Source organism: Rhinoderma darwinii, chromosome 7, assembly GCF_050947455.1.
Source record: "Rhinoderma darwinii isolate aRhiDar2 chromosome 7, aRhiDar2.hap1, whole genome shotgun sequence".
In the NCBI taxonomy this organism is placed as follows: Eukaryota; Metazoa; Chordata; class Amphibia; order Anura; family Rhinodermatidae; genus Rhinoderma; species Rhinoderma darwinii.
The window spans coordinates 61,507,378-61,531,114 of NC_134693.1; the positions used below are offsets into that span (position 1 = coordinate 61,507,378).

General features: G+C 38.0%; 2 protein-coding genes across 5 annotated transcripts in view; one reads left to right on the forward strand and one right to left on the reverse strand.

Moving 5' to 3' along the window:
• Positions 1-3,002, forward strand: part of EDEM3 (ER degradation enhancing alpha-mannosidase like protein 3) — a 56,991-nt gene extending 53,989 nt beyond the window's left edge. Inside the window, exons 20-21 of one of the 3 annotated variants that reach the window (XM_075833444.1) lie at positions 680-727; positions 1,808-3,002. In XM_075833444.1, coding sequence (XP_075689559.1) covers positions 680-727; positions 1,808-2,196 — 437 coding nt within the window. In that variant the 3' untranslated portion in view covers positions 2,197-3,002. The remainder of the gene's footprint in view (positions 1-679; positions 728-1,807) is intronic. The other 2 variants (XM_075833445.1, XM_075833446.1) reach the window with 2 other exon arrangements.
• Positions 1-23,737, reverse strand: part of C7H1orf21 (chromosome 7 C1orf21 homolog) — a 124,885-nt gene that overhangs the window by 8,808 nt on the left and 92,340 nt on the right. Inside the window, exons 5-6 of one of the 2 annotated variants that reach the window (XM_075833449.1) lie at positions 23,164-23,224; positions 17,658-18,211 (exon numbers count right to left, since the gene is read on the reverse strand). In XM_075833449.1, the coding sequence (XP_075689564.1) occupies positions 18,173-18,211; positions 23,164-23,224 (100 nt within the window). In that variant the 3' untranslated portion in view covers positions 17,658-18,172. Of the gene's footprint in view, positions 1-17,657; positions 18,212-23,163; positions 23,225-23,737 lie in introns of those variants that run through there. The other variant, XM_075833448.1, reaches the window with a different exon arrangement.

The window sequence follows — 23,737 nt, forward strand, 5'->3', positions numbered from 1 at the left end:
TCCCAGAGGCAGCCAAAACAGCTGATCAATGCGGGGTCTGGTTGTCGGACCCCCACCGAACGTATACTGAAGACCTACTCTGTGGATAGGTTATCAGTATGAAAAACCTCCTGTGCCCAGACAACCTCTTTTTAACCTCTTGTTGACTCCAATCAAAACCTATTACCCTGACGTTTGGCCTGGCAAAGTTCCAGACCATGATGTTATTTTGGATCAAGATTGATTTTGAGAGCTATATTTTTGCAGACATTGCCTGTATTTGTACATACCTTATATGTGTGTTATAAGAAGAAATCATTGCTCATTTTGATGAAAAGATCTTTAAATCTATTTGAACAACTCCTAGATAAGCTTGCAATGCAAGCATATTTTAATACGAGGCATAACATGTCTGGTACAGTCTGACATAATGTCCTGGACTGTTATTAGCTATAATACTATGTCATAACCGGTCCATAGCATCACAGGCACACCTATGTTGCCACACCGCACGCTCTCCTGACCACCACTCGCATGCCAACCCTTCCTCACCAGATTACCTTTTTTTTTTTTTTTTTTTGCACATTAGGATTGGCACTACTATGCCTTATTTAGGGATTGTTGGCTGCTAGGTAAACAGATTTACGCTATGTTCATAATTTTTCTTCCCCTCTTTTAACTGCTGCACTTGGAAATTCAGCAACTATTTTTAAAGGTAAAAAAGTTCCAAACTACATTATTGAAAGCAGTAAGTACTTGCATTTCTTTGCGACATAATAGTTTGGGCATGTTAAATTCAGCACCATCCCTAAAATTAAGGGTTCCCTCATCAAATGCGCTGGTGAGAGAAGGACTTGCGGTCTCCTCTTGATGTTTGATGAAATGCATGTTACGTACAGTCTTTGAGTTCATACCTTATTGTGTAAAGTTGTTTGTAATAAGCATTTGAATGTACAGGTTTTTGTGGGGGTTTTTAAAGCCTTTTTATTGGGAGGGGGGTTTTATGATCTTCTGATTTTTAAAATAGATATCTGTACTTGCTGATTAAGGGGTTCCAAACTTTTATTAATAATTATATAATATTTTGTGAATATATCAAAATTTTAAGTACATGTTATTAGGGAAAAGTAACATTTCTCTCATCTTTCCTCAACTGGTAATTCCTCTTTCCCGGTCTATAGGCTCTCTGAAAATGTTTAGAGACACCCAGTCACCCAAAAAACCTAGAATAAGACAGGGCGAGGGATGCTGCCATGATAACGCTCTCTACTATAGTATTAAGATCAATTATTTTTAGGTTTTTCATAGTTATGGGCTATAGCCTAAATGAAGAAGAAATAGGAGTACTTCTTCTTTGCATTTAAAAGGTTTTTCCAGCAGCGGCTGAATAATGTATATTTTACAAACTACTTTTTGTCCTAAATATTTCAGTTCAGTCCGTGAGCTGCAACTATTTTTTAAGTAAATATATGCCAAAAAGGACTCCCTATAAAAACTTTCTTATAGTTTTCATTGGGGGACACCGGAAACCATGAAAATGTATTGGTAGCGCACGCGCCCCAAGCATTCCCGCAAACTAAATAGTCTTCTTTGTCCTTCAATGAAACTAAGAAGAAATATGTTTTTGTCTTTTAAATATAATATTGCCCCCCACCCTTCCTACAGCTACAGTACCAGGGCACATATTTAAACACTGTGAATATTATTTTATAAATGTGAGCACTTGAGCTTTATTTGCCTAGTCCTGAAGAACCATTTTTAATAATAAAACTTGACTTTGGCAAATTCTCTCCTAAAACATATTTATTTTGTTTAAATGTTTGTTTAGATTTAGAAGGTGAAAGTGGAGAACAAAGATCTTTAGAAAACGATTCACAAAAACAAATGACAAAAGAACAGTCGATACCTCAGGAGGATTTAGTGAGCTCGAAAGGCTCTGAAGGGGATTCCTCACCAGTATCTCAATTTGATGCTCTCCATTCCTCAGATATAGACCATTCTCGTATTCCTACAGATGGAAATCTTTCACCAGAAATTAAACAGCCCCACAGTGAAGATGGCCAGAATTCTGTAGAGAAGTCACAGACTCCATCAGAAAATCGAGAAGGACCCAAGAACGATAGGTGGGACAGTAAAGTTCAGCCAATAGAGTCTATATTGGCAGATTGGAAAGAAGATATTGAGGCCTTTGAAATGATGGAAAAGGATGAACTATGACCAAAAATATTACTTAGAACTCCTTTATACATTATTCGAAAGGTTATTACTGGCCTTCCCTAAGGGAAAGAGCTCATTGCGAACAGCTAATACGAAGGAGAATATTCGGCATTGTCTTATGTATATTTTTCAACGGATGAACGGTCTCCCAGGCATGTTTTCAGATGTCGTGATGGATCCTGTGACTCTTCAGTTCAAAAATTATAAGAGTGAAGATGAAATTTCTATTTTTATGATGATCTACTAAGGGCTTTTGTTTCAGTAAGAAATTGAAGGCCTATACTGTTTTTTTGTTTTTTTTTAGAACAATCTCCATTCCCTTCACTAAAATTGAAAAGTTATATGGGGTACAGTATGTGATTAGATTTATTTATTAATTATATGTGTGCATAAGAATCTGACAGCCGCTTTAAAAACGTAGTCAGGGTTTATAATGAGATAGACCTAAAGATTGATATGAATCCTGGCCATTACCCAGTAAGCAGTCTTTGGACAACCATGCAATAACACACGTGGACGTGGAGAATAGGGACCAGTATTTGTCCTAATTACCTTTTTTCGTATATATTTTCAGTTCATTTGAAGCCATATTTTGTTTTCTAACCATGGGTCACCTGGTAAGTAAAATCTGTGTTCTGCATAATGTTGGCATTTGTCTCGCACTACTTGATAAAACACATTTTAGGCAAAGCTATGTTTATGAAGCTGTTTAACTTCCAATAAATGCATCCCATTGTGTAGGTGTCCCTATATTTAGTGTTAGAAATAGGGTAAAACATCATTATTAAAGAGTATTAGAAATCTTATATTGGTTTGTATTTCAGGTGTTGATCTTTTTATCTTGACATGTCCTCTCCACATCTACTTCTATGCATAGCATTTCTATAAATGGATGATTCCATGCAAGCTCCCTTATAAATGTGAACTTCTTCTACTTGTTGGGTTCTTAACATATTATCTTCACTTATACAAATATAAATTGGAACGTTCTGCTCTGTAACTAGTACATCTGTACGGGGATTATTGAAGGCACTGCTGGGTTTTTTATAAAAGGCTGCCGATAGAAAATCTAAAATCGGAATAGATGGCTCATCCGTGTCTTTGCGGTTATCATTGTAAAGAAATTTGAAACCCAATGTATATGGTGTTTAAGGACACGTGTTAAATTTTGAAAATCAAATTATAAATATTACTTCTGGTTTTATTGTTGTTATGGAAGTTTTTATATTGTTGTCCTAGTCATAAATTTTAACTCGAAACCTGAAAAAATCATGCATTACTGAAGATTACCCCAATATCCTATCTCCATATACTTTGTCCTTCTCACATGGGTCTAGGAAGCTAAAATGTGGTTGTTTCAGGGACAAAGGGGATTTTTTTGTAATCATTTTTAAAACATTTAACAGTTCTCTTCAGGTCCTATAACACTATTAACCAGACAGTTCGCTCGTCCCCATGCATTTCTATCATGTCGGCAGCACATCTCCCTATTTACACAGGGACATGTGGTGCTGACAGCGATAATATTTCTTGTTGAATAAACGATACAATCAGCCAATGAATGAGCGTTTGCTCTTTCATCGGCTGATCGTTGCCTTGTTTACACAGATCAATGATTGGAAACGAGCGTTTATATGAACGCTCGTTTGCCCGATCATTGCCCAGTGTAAAAGGACCTTTAGTCAGGGAAAGATGATTTTAAGTGACCACCAGACCACCACAGCAGGGAACCTAACAGCTTTCGTGACCCCAGTAAATGAAACGGTAGATTGAGGGTTGCAGTGTTCACCGAGGCAGAGGTTTATTTAGACGTTAATGGGAGTACAGCATTGTTATGTTGTGTTTTAGTCTAACATGCAGCCACGTACATTTTAAAGGTGAATTGTTCCTTTCCTAAGATACAGCTTATTTATGTGGGACCTAAACTCGAGTATTTTCTTTACTTTTTGAGTCTGTTAAACTTGATTCTTTGCATATTAGAGATGCGGCTTTATATGATCGGACGGTAAAGTTATGGTTCCTCTACCCGTGCTGTAATTTGACATATTTCAGGATTCAATATCTCTTAATATTCAGGTTCAGATGGAACAGCCTTCATTGTACATACATTCCCAGTAATCTTTCTCCACTCATTCCTAACAAGCCGCATATGTTACATGTGACACCATGACGAATCCTAACCTCACTCTGTCGGTCCGTTAACGCTTTGTGCTTTGCGACCCGACTCTTTGGCATTTACATCCTACCTTGCATATTCTTGAGTATTAAAACTATTCTCCAGTTCAGTAAAATTTAGTTAGTCTCTCCTTTTTGAAACCTCACCGATCCTGAACAATAAAATATATTCTTGAATATCGGGGGACGACGACGACTAAGGTGGAGAAGACACCCAAAAATTAAATGCTAACATAAAATATGCTGTCTCCTTTTTACTCAAAGTTTGTTCTTTCTGCTCTGTCTTCTCCTTATGGCCTTGTAAAATGTTAGATCATGCAGTTCTATGCTGGAAACAGTTGCTGCACCATATGATATAGCATTAAAAAAAAAAGACTGAAAGGTCCCTACTCCATTTTTGACACAATTCACACCAATGCGGTTATCCCTTTTAAAATCTGTTTTTACTGATCGATCACTACATTGTAGCTTCAGTGTTATCTTTTGCAATTCGTTTTTTTTCCAGGCCAGCTTTCCACTGAAACCAGAGGACGAGACCTAGTTGGTCTTGAGAACTGCTCGGAACTTTGATATGTCGAATTATCATGTCAGTTCTATAGCTGTATCTCCCACTTGCCTGGTCCATTGTCTTCTTGCTTCGTTCCAGTGGTAGCGGATGTAATGTACTGCTAGAAGACCCCTGGACTGTTTACTGCTGCTATTTGATACATTGTTGCAGTGTATTGATCAAGCTCTGGTTTCCAACCTTCTATCGTTGCTCTGTAATGTAGGTGCTGGCTGCCCTTCATGTAAGGCCTCATGCCCACTTGAGATATTTTCTTCAGTGTGCTATCCGTTTTCCTAACGAATATCAAACTAACACATTCATTTCTGTGGGGCCATGCACACTTCCGTTGTTTTAACGGAACCGGGTGGCCGTTTTGACAAAAATAGGACAGGTCCTACTCCTGTCCGTTTTTAAGAGTTTCATCGTTAGTGGCTGTACGACAGCCAACGGAAGTGTGCATGAGGCCTGAGACCACAACAAATTAAAAATATGCAAGGAAACATATTTATTATTTATTTCAGTTACTTATATAGCGTCAACATATTATGCAGCGCTGTACAGAGGTCCTCTTTTACTGTCCCCATTGGGGCTCACAATCTAAATAGTGATTCATGGGAGTCACTGCAAAATTGAGCCGTAATAAAACAAATACTTCAAGATATCTTTTAAACCATAAATCGTGTAGTTATTCGTTGTAGAGATTTAAATGTTGGCTGGCTGAGGGTTGCTTGTAGTACATGGGTCTCTTGATACATTTGCTGTACCTTTTTAATGATTTTTTTTACCCTTCCGTGGGGCATATAACTTAGCAATGCTTTGTTCCAGTTTTCAATTGGCAGTCCTTCAAAGTGGAATTCTCTGAAGCCTGTACTTCTAGCATGTTTTTATTTTGTTGACTTCTATGTTTTGTTCTCAAATATTTTATGATTTTATTTTCCAGTCATTGGCAAATCTGAAATCTCTTCTTGAAATGAAACAGACTATTTACATAAGATGTGTAATGAGACTGTTGCAGTTCCCTACCTTCTAAAGCTAGCCAAGTCCATGATTGTGTGTAAAGCAATATTTTACAAAAATTTTTAGGTTATTAATCACCTTTTAGATTTTATAAACCGTATGCATTTTATTTGGCAAAAATGTACAGTGGCACAATATCCTGTTATGTACTGAGAGAGCCTGGTTTTAAAGTGTATATAATCCTTGTGTAAATATAATTGTGTACTTGACTTGATTGTAAAGATTTAATAAAGTACTGTATATATTCTAAAAATGAATTCTCATTTTCCTGTTATGTTTTAAACCACAATAAACAAAAAAAAAAAAAAAAAAGTATGCAGTTAGTTGACCAGTGTTCAGACCATGAACACACTGAGGCAGATTTACTATTGTTGTTGTTAGACTTGAAAGTGTACCTATACTTTCAACAAACTTCTGACATGTAATAGTCACATGGCAGAATTTTTTTATCGGTGGGGTCCGAGCACAGAGACCCCCACCGATCACTAGAACGAAGCGCTCAAGTGAGCGCTGAGCCGCTTGGTTTCTGATTGACTTTTCTGGCAAAGCCGATTGTAGCTGTGTGCGAACTCAATCGAAAGCTTATGGGCCCGTACACCCCCACCGATCAAAACTTCTGACATGTCACTATGACATGTCAGAAGTTTGACGTTTTAGCTAAACTTTAAATTTGGGATTTTTTGTTGATGTGTTTTTTTTGTATTTTTTTTGTGCTTTTATTTTTTATTTTTTTGCCGCAAATCAATTTAGATCAATTTATTATTGACTTACACTAAAAATAACAGATGTTTGCACCTCACTAGACACTTTCAAAAAGTGTCTAGATAAGGGGATGTAGCGTAGAAGAAAGGGGGTGTTGCTTAAATACACTGCATCTGCAAAAAAAACTGGTGTCAACCAAGCCAATCAATAGCTAGAAGGAAAAGGGTATAACAAGATGCGCCAAATTTATGCAGCCTGTGCCACTTTGATACATTTGGGGCATCTTCTGACTGCCTTTTTCTAAGTTTATGCTGTCTAAATATTAGACTTCATTAGCACATTTCCCCAATGATTTTAACATGTCTCATTTGACACTCTTAATCACTATCTAGTTACGTTTGTCTGATTTGGAGGCAGCAATTCTCTATGATATTGTTTATGAAATTGCTGGCAGCAGAATTGATCTGGCCTGGTAAGTTTCACATAGCCACAGCTTCTCTGCCAACACATTAACTGGCTATTGATTTCCCGTTGGTGAACCTAGATGTGTACAACCTATGAAACATGGTGAGCGTCAATCTTTCCTGATGGCAGATATACAGTCTATCCCTGCACGTTCCCATCTACAATTTATGGAGACAACTGTTCAACGTTTTCCTCAGGCATCAGAGGCCTAGCATTACCCCTGAGCAGACTGTAGTGTAATATGGTACTAGTAGATGTTTTGCTTGAAGCTCAGACGTTACTCAGCATGTTGACAATTTTAATTTCATAGCCAAATGAAGGGCTATCATTTGTACCAGGAGCTTACATTATCCACTAAACTAGGGCTTCTCAACCTATTTCCACTCATCAGTGGTTGAAGTCCATGTCCAAATTAAAAATCTATCTCCATTTTTCCCATTTGTCTCCTGAAAACAGTACAACAATAATAAAAGCACAAAAATAGTCAGTTTTTAAGGAGGGTATGTTCAAGCGGCAAACGAAAAATGGACTTAAGATATGGAGCTGGTTTCATGGGAATACAGCCCCTGATTTTCAGCAGTTTTTTATGCATCAAGCGGTTTTTTCATGCTTTTTTTACGGCTGTTTTTGGAGCGGTTTTTCTATTGAGACAATCAAAACCGGCTCAAGTGAAATGAAATGCACTTTTTACGGGGTGTTTTTTTACGCGTCGTTTTTACAAAGCGCTTCTTCCGCTTCATTTCTACTTGCTCACTGTGAATTTTTACAGGTCTGTACAGTGTTATGATCACTTCCTTCTCTGGCTACAGCAAACTATGGTTAAGCAATATAAGTTGTAAGAGGAGGTTCAGAATGAATCGCAAAAATTGACCATTGCAGTAGCCAGACACTATAAGGCCTTATTCACACAAACGTGTGCATTTTGCGCGTGCAAAAACCGCTGCGTTTTACAAGCGCAAAAGGTCTGTGTGGCATCAGCATATGGTGCGTGACTGCGTGATTTTCGCGCATCTGACATCATTATGACTCTGTTTTTATGTTTGTAAATCGAAAAGCATGAGGTGCTTTTCTGTTTTCATTCATTCTTTTTACTACTGTTGCGCGAATCACGCGCGGCACCCGTAAGTGCCAAATATAGGACAAATATAGGACATGTGAGTTTTACGCAGTGCACATACTCTGCGTGAAATTCACTGAGTCTGAACGGGCCCATTCATTAACATAGGTCCGTGCAAATCACGCGCGTAGCACGGACGTATAACACGTTCGTGTGAATAAGGCCTAATAGAGAGTACGTCTCATGCCAGTCAAGGGGCACATCACCGTTTTAAAAGCGCAGACTAAACGAAAACAGAACAGTGTGTAATGTCATTTGGGATGCATCATATTTGAGAAATAAATTCACAAGGAAAGGATAGAATATAGGCTTGAAGAAATTTTTATTTTAAATGAACCCCTTTAAAACAATATGGAGGACCAATTACATTCGCTTTATAAAAGCAAAACACTTAAGTTTCTTAATGAGATTTTTCATAAGCGATAACATTTGTCATACAATTACATTTATATACTGTAATCTCATTTGCCCGTGTTGGTAAAAATCTATTAAATCAAGTATCACAGTGCAGTTTTACAATACATTTTGTACAATCTACATATGGAAGAAGATCAGAATACAAAATCTTACAAGAATAGATTTCATTGTGAACTGAACAGATTATACAAAGTAAAGGTTTATGATCAGAGTATATTTTTCCTTTCACAGTGTCGTGAAGAGGGCACGAAGTATTGACCAATGATCTTTAGGATTACAAGGAATCTGCAGAGACTGAACAATTTACATTATGTATACTGTGTATATATATTTTATGTTTCATCTATGTACAGACTAGTTCTGACCACGCTACTCGATCACATGTCTGTAGAGTAACAGGATTAATGTTAGATTGATCGATCATAGACTGATGCTCGTGGACTTAGGGTTTACTTGGTGCAAATGGTAGACTAATAAACAATAGGCCGCCCCTTATGGACAGTATATTGTATATACAGAAGTCCCTTTTATACAACCTCGACACATCCACACACACGTCCAGCCTAAGCAATCCGTAATCCTTAGTTCACTGTAGTCTGCTTTCTTCTCAATGTTCAGATGGTAAGTTATCACAACCTGTACACGATCATCCTGAAATAAGATGGGACTGGTGCAGTATTTTCTAAATACTATAAAAATGTCCTCATTAAAATATACTAACGTGAATTAATGCCATATTAAGACTGAGACGTCATAATTTCAAGATGATTTGTAGAACAGTTTGCCAATGTTTCTTGTTCAACCAATCTGTTTAATTTGACATTATCAAGTGTTAGAAAAAAGTTTTGCCGATTTTTTTTAAATCAAAGTATGAAAAATTTATTGTTAAGAGTATAAGGTCTCTCCCACCTTACAGAAAGTGTCAGTCTTGTACATGGACTGTCACTCGAATAGGGCTGAGCTGCAGTACCAAACACGGTCCATAAACCAGAGTGGCGCTGTTTCTGGAGGGGTGGTGGAATAGCCCTTTCCAATTCATACAACCCTTTTCTTAACCAGTCCTGATGTCCACTTGAATCACAGTTCAAGCCTTGCTCTCTCTTCTGATAAAACCCTATGAAGAGGGGTTTATCAGAAGAGCACTGCACTGCAATTTGGAGGACAGAAAATCCCCATTTATTTGACATACATAAGGGAAAATTCACACATACAATTTACAAAGTAAATAAAGCAAATACAGTTATGCTGAGAGAAGTACAATAATTTGCTGTTTTGAATTTGGAAGCTCACCATTTTTCTTTAGATACATTTTATTCATTTTGCCGCCAGTTAAGTCTTCTCATTCATTGAAGAATAGGAAACATAAAATACAAATAGTATTTAGTCAGCATTTAACTATGCCATAAAGCTGCATTCACAGGCAACAGGTTTTGCGATTCTGCAGGGAGAACCTGGGCCACAATTATGGTAAATGCAAGAGAATGGATTTTTACTCAACCTCATGTTGCAGAAAAAAAATTCATAGATTTTAGGGTATGACGTGAAAATGAAAATCCACAAGATGCCCTAATACACAGTGGATGATTTTTCTGGGAATAGATATTACCATTTGTTCTGTATAATTGCCATTTAAAAGCATGAAGGTTTAGGCTGGATTCACACGGGATGGAATTGTTGCGGACTACCGTCCCAGCCACGTGGATGAGATTTGAACAAATCTCATTGACCTGCTGCTGAACATCCGTTTTCACACGTTTTCTTTTTTGTTTGTTTTAAAATGAATGTAAAAAATGGCTGCAGTCTAAAGTGTTTTATATAATTTTTTTAATAAGTGTCTTTTTTGAACAAACGTTTTTGCTGGTGTTTGGAGATATATTGAAAAGCCCACAGAGAAAAGTTCCTGTAAAAAATGCCACTGACCCCCAAACTAAAATGCTACGTGTGTAGACCTTATCATTTCTTATAGAGTCCCAATAAACCTCTGCGGAATTTCTCCACAGAAAATCTGGTCGGAAATTTGGACCATGCCCTGTGTCGAGCCCAGTGAAACTCTAGGAGCACTCCGGCAAAATATTGACGCACTTAGAATTCTGAAGAATTTAAAAGTTAGTTTTTGGGTTGCAAAAACATCTTGTATCTGTATTTTTGCACTCATGCTTAAAATACGTAGCTTGTCCTGTTGGGGCTGATTTCTTGCCTTTACTAGCGATTGTCACTAAGACCACTATTTCTAATAGGTGCAACTAAGTGTTGGACCCCAGAAGTTTTTGTGTAAATGGGGGCTCGGGAGTAGCAAGTGTAATTCCCTACATTGTGCCAGTAGATCCAGTCAGGATCACTATATATTTCACTAACAATTTTGGTTATTTTTTGAGTATTATTTGGTCAAATATTCTGTGGGTATTGCTGTTGTGTGTGACCGATCAGTGTATGTATTGTATTTTTAAGCACACGTCTTTTTGGGACAATGCAGCATGTTTTTGGACATCAAAAAATTGTTCCTTTTTTTAAAGATTTTTTTTATTTTATGTGATTCAGAGATTGGCTTACTACAACTTTTTAGGAGTGGTTTTCTTAAGCGTTTTAAATATTTGGCTATTTTATGTATTATGACTCTTCTAATAAAGGATTTATTACTATATTTTTCTGTTTTGGATTTGGATTATATATTATTGAACTATAGGACGTTGCTATGATTAGTAGTTTTTTGTTTTTTTTTCCACCTGTGAAATTGTCATACTTTGTAAAGGTTATATATAACATTTTAACCCTAGATCTATATGTATCAGTGGTTTAAAAACAAAGTAGCCTTTGTCTACTTTTTATAAATGCTCCGACTTCTCTTTGCTTGTCTTTAATAGTCTAGCATAATGAATTGTTTATTTCTTAATTATTTATCCTTTTTCAATTAATATATTCTTCTAAGAACCAAAGCAGCACAAAATCACATGAAGAAGTGGACGTTCAGTGAGGGTATGTTCACACGTAGTGTGTTCAGCTGTTTTTCGGCCCGTAAACGTTCCGAAAAAACGGCTTAAAAATCAGAAGCAGAACGCCTCCAAACATCTGCCCATTGATTTCAATAGGAAAAACTGTGTTTTGTTCCGACGGGGCGTTTTTTTACATGGCTGTTTTTAAAAACAGCCGCATAAAAAAACGGCCGTGAAAAAGAAGTGCAGGTCACTTCTTCAGCCGTTTTTGGAGCCGTTTTTCATAGACTCTATAGAAAAACCGCTCCAAAAACGTGACTTTGATTAAAAAACGTCTGAAAATCAGGAGCTGGTTTCCCTTGAAAACAGCTCTGTATTTTCAGACGGTTTTAATTTGGTGTGTGCAAAGACCTCTGCTATTCTGCGAAATTGTTAGAATATTTTTATAATTTGCAAACATATTTTCTAAAAAAGTGTCCAAATTGCCCATTCACGACGAGTTGTATATTATTTTTTTGTGGCACCATTTGTTGTACCATATAATGTACTGGGAAATGTTAACTTTATTCTGTGGGTCACTATTATTACATTGATACAAAATGTATGCAGTTTGTTTTTTGTTTTTTATGTTTTACTACCTAGAGAAGGAAAAATCTAAGGGTATGTGCACACACAAAATCAAAAACAAGGGAAAACGGCTCTTGATTTTCAGACGTTTTTGAAGCCACTCGCTATTTTCGCAGTGCTTTTTACGGCCGTTTTTGGAGCTGTTTTTCTAGAGTCAATGAAAAATGGCTCCAAAAAAGGCCCCGTCAGAACAAAACGCTATATTTCCCATTGAAATCAATAGGCAGATGTTTGGAGGCGTTCTACATCTGATTTTTCTGCCGTTCATGGCCCGAAAAATGCCTGAAAATAAGCCGTGTGAACATACCCTAATTATTAAAATAAAATCTGTTTTGTGTTGCCATGTTCTGAGACCATAACTTTTTTTTATTTTTCCGTTGATTGATCAGTGTTAGGGTTGTTTTTATGCGGGGCGAGCTGTAGTTTTATTGGTACTATTTTGTGGTACATGCAACTTTTTGATCACTTTCTATTCCATTTTTTGTGGGAGGTGATGAGAACAAAAAACAGCAATTCTGGTGGTTTAATTATTTATTTTTTTCTATTGCGTTCACTGTGTTGGTTAAATAATGTTATATTGTAATAGTTCGGACTTTTATGGACACGGCGTTACCATTTATGTTTATTTTCTTTACATTGCTTTAGGGGGAAAATAGGAAAACTTTTCAAATATTTTTTTTTTTGTACATAACAATAGCTGTAACTGTTTTTACTAGTCCTCCCAGGGGATTCGAAGAAGCGATCGTTGGATGTTGTAGTTTTGCAACAGTTTGAGAGTAACATCTTCTTGTAGATGGGTAGTGGAGTGAGTCCTGCTATTGTGCAGACCAGCCAGTAAGAATTGACTTCTTCTCTCATTAGAATGAAACATATTAGGCTTTGTTCACATCTGCTTTCCGTTCATGGGTTCCGTCTGAGCTTTCCGTGCAGAACCCATGAACGGAATCCAAACGGAAACCATAGGTTTCCGTTTGCATCACCATTGATTTCAATGCTGACAGATCCGATGCAAATGGTTTTCGTTTGTCACCGTTGTGTAAGGGTTCAGTTGTTTTGACTGAATCAAAACCGTAGGCAACTGCGCTATTCATGTCATCAAAACAACAGAACCATTACACAGTGGTGACAAACTGAAGCCATTTGCATCAGATCCATCACCTTTGAAATCAATGGTGATGCAAATGGAAACCTATGGTTTCAGTTTGGATTCCGTTCATGGGTTCCCTGACTGAAAGGTCTGACGGAACCCAAGAACGGAGTCCCGACTCAGATGTGAACGAAGCCTTAGCAGGACCTTCTGAGAGGGAATCAAAAGAACACAAGGGGGCGGAATAAGTATAAAACAGCAATATCTACATGCCGGAGCATTATTTTATAAATTACTCCAATTGAAATTTGTTATCTATAAGAGAAATGTAATAATTATAGGACAACGCCTTTAATGATCTTTCCTTCTTTCACGATAGCTACAGTATATCTCAGTTTTTTAAAGAATATAGTCTAATTGTTCAATTTAAAGGATGCAAACTTGCATATATAAATTAGAATATAGAAAACCTACATTTTTAATGTCTTTACAATGAAAGTGGAGCCTCAAATTTGACTTTCCTTACTGAATATATTAGCAGAATGATCAAATAGCAAGTCCCCAATAAGCTGATAAATTACTTACATTATGCACGGAAATGAAAATGATCTGAAAATGTAAAACTGCAGCCAAGGGAATTTTAAGGCGGCCTTCACACAGATATATTTTGTCTGCGTGTAAAAAGGCAGTGTTGTTTTATGTTGTTTTGGCGCTTTTATTCAGTGTCCTTTTGTGCATGCATTTTTTTATGGCGTTTTTTGAAGTCCTATAGAGGAGCCTAATGAAAAGATGCCATACCAAGAGCATGCTGCATTTTGAAAAAAAAAAAAGCCATTGAACTTGAAAATGCCCCAAACAAAAATGGTATGCACGTAGACTTTTCAATATTGCGCTATAGACTTTAAATGAACATCTGGCTGAAGAGTTTTTGACCTAAAAAAGGCCAATGAAAATGCTACGAAAAATGTAGCAAAACACGGTGTGTGAATCCAGCCTAAAAGCCCCACAATTGCGCTGAGAATCCACGAGCAGACTATAGGCTGTCTTTAGGGGGTGTCTATAACGTGTGGTTGGAATTATTGAGGGGGGCCATAACAACTGCACCAGTCCCCTCTAATAGAGTCAAATGTAGCTGTTTATTCTTAGCAATTCTACTGCACATTTCATGTAGGAGCGATTTACAGCTTTGTCAAGAGGCTTCACAAAAGTTAAGGTCACTCTTTTGGCTTACTGGACATAATGCATGCTGCGGGCTGGTTGGTGACTACCACTGAGACTATTAGAGTGCAGTCACACATTTCTTTTTTGCCTCATATTTCCGCAGTGTAAAAATACACTGCATAAGATTTACAAGGTAATCCTATGAGAAAAATATATTCTGCAGCTCAAAATTTTTTACTTTAGGATTATATTTTAAAGTTTTCTGCAGCATATTTTTACGCTGCGCAAATACACCACATGTGACTGCACCCTTAGGCCCGGTTCCCATGTAGCATAAATGTTGCGGAATTTCCGCAACGGAATTGTTTGCTGCTACTGTAAATGCAGAATTTCCGCAGAGTGGGTCAGATTTAGTAAATCTCATGCCCACGCTGCAGAAAAAAGCAGCGTCAACATTAATAAATTAAACTGCGGTGCAGAATTTAATTCAGCAGCATGTCAATTTATGCTGCGTTTTTGTTAATTTTCTGTTTGCAGGTTTTTCCCATTGAATTCAATGGGGATGCAAAACCCTCAACAGAAAACCCGGTGTTGAGAATTTTGCAGCGTAACTGCAGCGAGTACGCCACAAAAATCACAACACCGGAAAAATAAATAAATCATACCAGGCTGCAGCATCACATGGCCTGCGTCGTCATCGTAGGAGGCCGGAACGGATGTCAAAGGAGGGAGGGGGTAAGTATGAGCGCTTTTTTACGCAGTGGAAATTCCGTCCGAAAAACCGCCCCACAATGTGGTGTGATTTTTCGGACAGAAGGTGCTGCGGGTTCCAGGTTTGATACGCTGCGCAGTTTTTACGCAGTGTATCCCACATGTGGCAACCCGGCCTTGGGGACATACATTCGCTCAGTAGATTTCAAGCATATTGGAGATTGCAGAATATCTTGATGAAAGGCCATAGTTTTCATTTATTGTAAACCTATGGTATTTCTATAAAAATATATTTACCCTCATAAGTCTGGCCATTTTTAATCTTACATACTCATAGATTTGTAAGTGTAATTGGAAAAAATATAAACATATGACAAAAATAGCATTTTTATAGCAAACTTAAGAATCTATATAACATATGTTTTGTTTTCACAAAACCTCTCCGTTACATTCTTCAATCTATTATACATAATAAATCTATATCATTTGCATATTTCAAGGTCCCCGTCATTGCAATTCCCATTTCATGGACACCCTCCTTTGTTTTACCACATGCACCATACACAAGCTGGAAAATGTTCTACTTTTAATGTGGAGTTACTGGGATTTTCATCATTATTAACACCATTTTGTTCCAAATTTTTAGCCTTTTAAAAATGAAATGTCCCGTTGATCACAAATACTGTATCTGTGCCTGGCATTCCATAAATATTGGCTCACTGGTGAGATCAGGGCCAAATCTTGAAGTCTTATGAGCCATTGGCAATGGTCTAAGTGATTCTACAAGGGATTAAAGTCAATGTATTCTTATCTCTTAGAAAGGGCAGGGTCCATTTTTAAGTTGCAATGTTTTATAAGAAACTCTAGTACACCACATTATGCTAAAAGACAAACTTGTCATACAATAGTGACTGTATGTACATTGAACAACAGGACTGTAGGACTAACTTTTCACAGCATCATTAAAAGTTTAAATACTACCAAGTAGAGTAGATCTACCGGCCTCTTACATGATGACTGGTGGTTACTGGAAACATGGAGATTGAACGGTCTAACCCAAGCTACTAGAATATGAGCACATTCGCAGCGTTGGATTTATGTGACTTGTTGGGTTCATATGTTTTCTGCTAAAACTGGAGTGGATCCCATCAGAACAGGAAAACCCCCAAGAACGGGGAATCTATGGACCTAACATACACAGTAAATATGGCCATGTGAGTGCTCCCTAGGGCTTTGTTCTTTCTCATGTCTTTACCGTGTTTGCTTAATATATACGTCATCTTGGATTACGAGTGCCAGTTTTAAGGACAGATTTTTGGAATGTATAGAAAGTAGAACATGAATCCCTTTATACATACGTTATAGCAAACGTGGTAGGAGACGATGAGAATGTGATGTTCTTTTACTAAAGTAATCTATTTTATCAGGACAGATCCAATTTTCGGTGGATAAAAGGGAAGGCATGCTGAACTAGGGGCTGCTTGAGACTTGTAGCATGGTAAAAAGAAGGAAGTAGTCTACATTTCACATGTTTTTATAATGCGAGAGTGGGTATAATGGAATATGCAGTAAATAGGATATGACTATTTGCAGATGTAGTAGTTCCAGATGTGAAATAGGAGTTACTGGTGGTTCTATAACAAGATAGCTTGAGGCTGTTCTCCTAGGCATTAGCGTTCTAGAGGCTGCAAATTGTTGGCAATTGAGTCCTACAGCTATATCTTCAATGCAAATTCCCCATTTTCTAGGAGGTCAGGGGAGGAGTTCAATATAAAAACTCTTGAAATGACCACATGTAACACTGTATGGTAATTTGGCATCTTAAATACTAAAAGTTAAGGTAACATTGGAAGTGTTGACTATTTACCTTCAAGTGAGGAAGTCTAGCTTTAGGACATCAAGCCTCTAGTCCAGTCCAGGACTATAAGGGTGCAGTCCCACATGGCGTAAAAATACTGCACAAAATACGCAACAGTAATTTTCCACAGCGGAATTACTTTCATCAATTTTGTGGCAAATTTCCTGCATATTTGTAATGCGGATTTCAATGCAGAATTTAACATAGCATTGAAGTCTATGATGAAATTTTGCAACACATACAGAAAACACTGTGAAAAAAATTTCCACAGCTGAAAAATTCTGCATGGAAATTTAAACCATGTACGTGTTGCAGATTTTGTCTCCACAGTGCAAATTTTGCATGGATTTTTTTAAGCCAAAAATCAGGAACGGAATTTAAACAGAATTATATAAAGGAAGGCCTTATAGGTCTGCTCTCCTGGATCCGGTTCTGGCTTAAAAATGCATGGGATGGAAATTCTGCACCGTGGGACAGCACTCTAACAGTTGAGTATGCTGAAAAGTGTGTACAGGGATCCCAGTTCAGTCAGGATGTAGCCTTTTAATAACCACAAAACTGCAGCTGATTGGCAATTACTTATAAGTAGGCAACATTCAAGGACAATTCTTTCAGTACACAACAAAAATGAAAATGCACAACAAACATAAAACACAAATGTTTATTTTAGTAAAATAAAAATATATATATAAAAATGGGAAAAATATTCAAATGGACATGGACACTAATATGTGCAATGAACTGCAGACTGAATATCATCAATGTGTTATGGAGGAAGACAGAATAGTCCAGTATTCCCCAAACTGTTACCAAGTGAAGAATAACATCAGTTCTGCCACCTGTAATCTCTCAAGCAGTGCAGTGCCCTCTTGCGGTTTGCTGGGCTAAAAGGATCTAAATAGCAATCTGGAAGCATAAAAATCTCCTGCTACAGTATGCCAGCTTTTTGTTTTAGATGTCAAGCAGCCATGTTTGAAAGAATTATACGCATTTGCTAGAATACGGTATTGTAGTCTTCATCAAAGGAACTTTCGGTCAATAGTTTACTTTGAAACTGCATTTTGCTGCCATATGAATTCAGATCTCCGGTTGTTTGGTAGAAAATATCCAGTGGATAGTACATCATAAAAGATATTTACACACTTTCTACAGGAGATGAAACTCATGTAATGTCCTCTTCTTCTGAGCAATAATCACGACCCTTGAAAACAAATATTAAGAAAACGGTTTCACATACACATTACCACAAGATACACACAGCATCTAGTCACCAGAAATTAGGCTACCTATGATCTTCTATCATCCTCCAAATTTTCTAGGTCCAGGGTATCCCCCAGTGCTTGCATACACGGTCACTTTCCATATATATATATATATATATATATATATATATATATATATATATATACACACACCGTACTAGTCAAAAGCTTGGACACCTTTTCATTCTGTGGTTATTCTTTTTTTTGTTTATTTTCTACATTGTGGATTAATTCTAAAGACGTGAAAACTTTGAAAGAACACATATGGGATTAAGTGGTACACAAACCAGAATTTGTTTTTTATTTTAGATTATTCAAAGTTGCCCCCTTTTGCTTTGATGACAGCTTTGCACACTCTTGGCGTTCTCTCAATCAGGTTCGTGAGGTAGTCACCTGGAATGGTTTTCAATTAACAGGTATACCTTGTCAAGAGTTAACTTGTTGAATTTCTTGCCTTCATAATGTGTTTGAGCCCATCAGTTGTGTTCTGCAGAGGTAGGATTGGTACACACTTCCATACAGTGTTTAGCACTATTCAACTACTGTTCTAATCCACATTATGGCAAGAACCACTCAACTGAGTAAAGAGAAATGACAGTCCATCATTACTTTAAAACATGAAGGTCAGTCAGTTTGGAAAATTTCAAGAAGGTCCCTCAAGAGCAGAGTTAAAAACCATCAAACGCTATGATAAAACTTGCTCTCATGAGGCCCGCACAAGGAAAAGAAGACCAAGAGTTACCTCTGCTGCAGAGGATAAGTTCATTAGAGTTACCAGCCTTCAGAAATCGCAAATTAACCACATCTAAGGTTAGAGCACACATAAATGCTTCACCAAAATCAAGAACCAGACACATCTCAATATCAAATGTTCAGAAAAGACTGCAAGAATTATGGTCGAATTGCTGCATAGAAGCCACTACCGAGGAAGAAGAAGAAAATTGCTTGGATCAGGAAACACAAGAAATGGACATTAGACTAGTGGAAATGTACTTTTCTTTTGATGAGTCAAAATTTTCGATTTTTGGTTCCAACCGTCATGTCTTTGTGAGATGCAGAAAAGGTGAGCGGATGGTTTCTACAAGTGTGTTTGCCTCCATGAAGCATGGAGGAGATGGTGTGGGGGTGCTTTGCTGGTGACACTGTTGGTGATTTATTCAAAATTCAAGGAACACTTAACCAGCATGGCTACCACAGCATTCTACAACGACATGCCATCCCATCTGGTTTGCGCTTATTGGGACCATCCTTTGTTTTTCAACAGTACAATGACCCCAAACAAACCTCCGGGCTATGTAAGGGCTGTCTGACCAAGAAGGAGAATGATGGAAACCCAATTGAGTTGGTTTGGGATGCGTTGGACCGCAGAGTAAAGGAAAAGCAGCCAACAAGTGCTCAGCACCTCTGGGAACTCCTTCAAGACTGTAGGCAAACCATTCCAGGTGAATACTTCATGGAGCTGATTGAGAGAATGCCAAGAGTGTGCAAAGCTGTTATCAAAGCAAAAAGGGGGCTACTTTGAAGAATCGAAAACATTTTTTTGATACTACTTATGGGGGTTGTCCGATGGCCCAAAAGAAAACATTTAAATATGTTATCTCATGGATTATACATATGTTCCTGAAAAAATTTTTTTTTTTTAGTGTTACTCACTGACCCCCTGATATAGCGCGGCACAAATGCTCATTTATTTCCGTTCTGAGGTGGGCGCTGATAAACTACATATCCCGGCATCCTCTTCTATCTTCTCTGCAGAATAATCCTCGCCTCTGTAAGTAACGCTTCCCTATAGTTCTTCCTCTTCCAATCACACAGCCCCTTGCAGTCACCTGATTGATAATGCGCCGACACGAATGGCAGGGGAGGCAGCCATCAAGGGACTGTGTTGGCACGTCATCAAGTAGGAAAAAACTACAAGGCTTCCTGCATCTCAGACTGTGTGTTCACTCGGGGATTCTGCACAGAATTGAAAATGAAAGTATATTGGTAAGTGACACATTCATTTGGTAAGATAAATGGTCAGGAGTGTTAGGTCTCCGGATAACCCCTTTAATTCCATATACGAGTTCTTTCAGAGTTCTGTCTTTAATATGATTCTACAATGTAGAAAATAAAAACCATGGAATGAAAAGGTTTGTCCAACCTTTTGACCAGTACTGTATATGTATGTATATATATATATATATATATATATATATATATATATACACACACACAGTGAAGGAAATAAGTATTTGATCCCTTGCTGATTTTGTAAGTTTGCCCACTGTCAAAGACATGAACAGTCTAGAATTTTTAGGCTAGGTTAATTTTACCAGTGAGAGATAGATTATATAAAAAAAAAAAATGAAAATTACATAGTCAAAATTATATATATTTATTGGCATTGTGCACAGAGAAATAAGTATTTGATCCCCTACCAACCATTAAGAGTTCAGCCTCCTCCAGACCAGTTACACGCTCCAAATCAACTTGGTGCCTGCATTAAAGACAGCTGTCTTAAATGGTCACCTGTATAAAAGACTCCTGTACACAGACTCAATGAATCAGTCTGACTCTAACCTCTACAACATGGGCAAGACCAAAGAGGTTTCTAAGGATGTCAGGGACAAGATCATAGACCTGCACAAGGCTGGAATGGGCTACAAAACCATAAGTAAGACGCTGGGTGAGAAGGAGACAACTGTTGGTGCAATAGTAAGAAAATGGAAGACATACAAAATGACTGTCAATCGACATCGATCTGGGGCTCCATGCAAAATCTCACCTCGTGGGGTATCCTTGATCCTGAAGAAGGTGAGAGCTGAGCCGAAAACTACACGGGGGGAACTTGTTAATGATCTCAAGGCAGCTGGGACCACAGTCACCAAGAAAACCACTGGTAATACATTACGCCGTAATGGATTAAAATCCTGCAGTGCCCTCAAGGTCCCCCTGCTCAAGAAGGCACATGTACAGGCCCGTCTGAAGTTTGCAAATGAACATCTGGATGATTCTGAGAGTGATTGGGAGAAGGTGCTGTGGTCAGATGAGACTAAAATTGAGCTCTTTGGCATTAACTCAACTCGCCGTGTTTGGAGGAAGAGAAATGCTGCCTATGACCCAAAGAACACTGTCCCCACTGTCAAGCATGGAGGTGGAAACATTATGTTTTGGGGGTGTTTCTCTGCTAAGGGCACAGGACTACTTCACCGCTGCAATGGGAGAATGGATGGAGCCATGTACCGTCAAATCCTGAGTGACAACCTCCTTCCCTCCACCAGGACATTAAAAATGGCTCATGGCTGGGTCTTCCAGCACGACAATGACCCGAAACATACAGCCAAGGCAACAAAGGAGTGGCTCAAAAAGAAGCACATTCATGGAGTGGCCTAGCCAGTCTCCAGACTTTAATCCCATCGAAAACTTAGGTAGGGAGCTGAAGATCCGAGTTGCCAACCGGCAGCCTCAAAATCGTAATGATTTACAGATGATCTGCAAAGAGGAGTGGGCCAAAATTCCGTCTAACGTGTGCAAACCTCATCATCAACTACAAAAAACGTCTGACTGCTGTGCTTGCCAACAAGGGTTTTGCCACAAAGTATTAAGTCTAGTTTGCCAAAGGAATCAAATACTTATTTCTCTGTGCACAATGCAAATAAATATATATAATTTTGACCATGTGATTTTCTGTTTTTTTAAAAAAATATAATCTAACTCTCACTGGTAAAATTAACCTAGCCTAAAAATTCTAGACTGTTCATGTCTTTGACAGTGGGCAATCTTACAAAATCAGCAAGGGATCAAATACTTATTTCCTTCACTGTATATATATACATACAAATATACACACACACACACACACACACACACACACACACACACACACACACACACACACACACACGTGTATTTTGTGCTTATAGGTTTTCATTGTACTATAATTCTGTAGCCTGTTTAAGCAAAAGTACCTAATATCATCCTGTTGGATGATGGTGTCATATGTAGTCAATATACCTCCATGTAGCCTAACATATCAAGTACACTGGGCATTTGTGTCTACGTAGCAGTGCTATAAAAAAAAAAATTTCATCATTTACACACGTGTCTTTCATGAAATGTGACACTGGTTTATATCCTGCTGCGGATATACCGTAGCAGAGCTGAGCTTATCATTTATCAAAATTCATCACGATTTGTGTTGATTATATGTGATTTTAACGTTAAACAGTGATCACTGTGCAGAAATCAAAATCGCTGCGGGCGCAGCGCTGGTCAAGACGTCTTTAGCGTCATGACGTCACGATGCTTCGTCTACCGTGCGATGGAGTCAGGACCTGCACTGCGCCGGGAGCCGAAAAGTAGGGTAAGTATAAGATTTCCGGGTCCTGTGGCCCTGTATCTGAGCTTACCATTGGCATGGCAAAAGGCAGGTTACATTAAAAAAAAAAATTTGGTGATGTGTCAGGTTATATAAAGATATACTGGCATGTGAGGTTATAGGGAGATATGTGTTGCCTTGTGTCATTAAACTGTTTAATACAGAGGCTAAAAAAAAAATCCTGTAGGTTTCTAATTTTCAAGATTTGGATTCCTCTGTAATGCAAGACAGTTGACTTATTCAGCTTTAATGGAAAAAAAACAACAAACATATTGCGGGAAGTCAAATGCTCATTCAGGTGTCAGGGTCATCTTTACATTTATATTGAGATGACAATTGTGGAAAAAAAAAAAAAAAAGACCTAAAAAAGGTATCCTTATTCTACCACTGCCCCCACAATATGATCACGTGCTTCAACTTTACCACCCAAATGCCTTCCAGTTATAATTGTACTCACATCTGTTACAAGGTAATACAGATAGCAGCAGTGCACCATTTACCTACAAATATTAACATTTTAATGACATTTACCTTTTCAATCTTTTCATCCAGCATTCTGAAAAACTCTTGCTGACTTTCAGAGATGTGTATGCTAAAAGAAAAAAACAAACGTTTTCACTAGATTTTTTTTTAATCAATTCTTTATGTACGGTAAAATGAAATCCATGTAAGAACATCTTAGGTCTAAAGCTTATAAACACTACAAGACAAAAAAAAAAGCCATACAATTTCTGTAGACAAACAGGCCTCATTCACACATTGCAGATTTAGGCCTCATGCACACGACCGTGTCCATAATCACGGCCCGCGTTTGCAAGCACGGGCGCGGCCCGCATTTTCAGGCCGTGCTCCCATACAAAGTATGGGAGCAAGGCCTGTAAAAATCCAAAAGTAGGACATGCTCCATAATTCACGGCACGGTCCTACGGCACGGACACCCTTCCGTAGCGATACGGAAAGGTGTCCGTGGCTAATAGAACCGGGCGGGTTTGTAATTGCGGACCGTATTGCGGTCCGCAATTACGGAGTTTTTTTTACGGTCGTGTGCATGGGGCCTTAATCAGTATTTGTAGGCCAAAACCAGTACTGGATCGAAAACACGGGG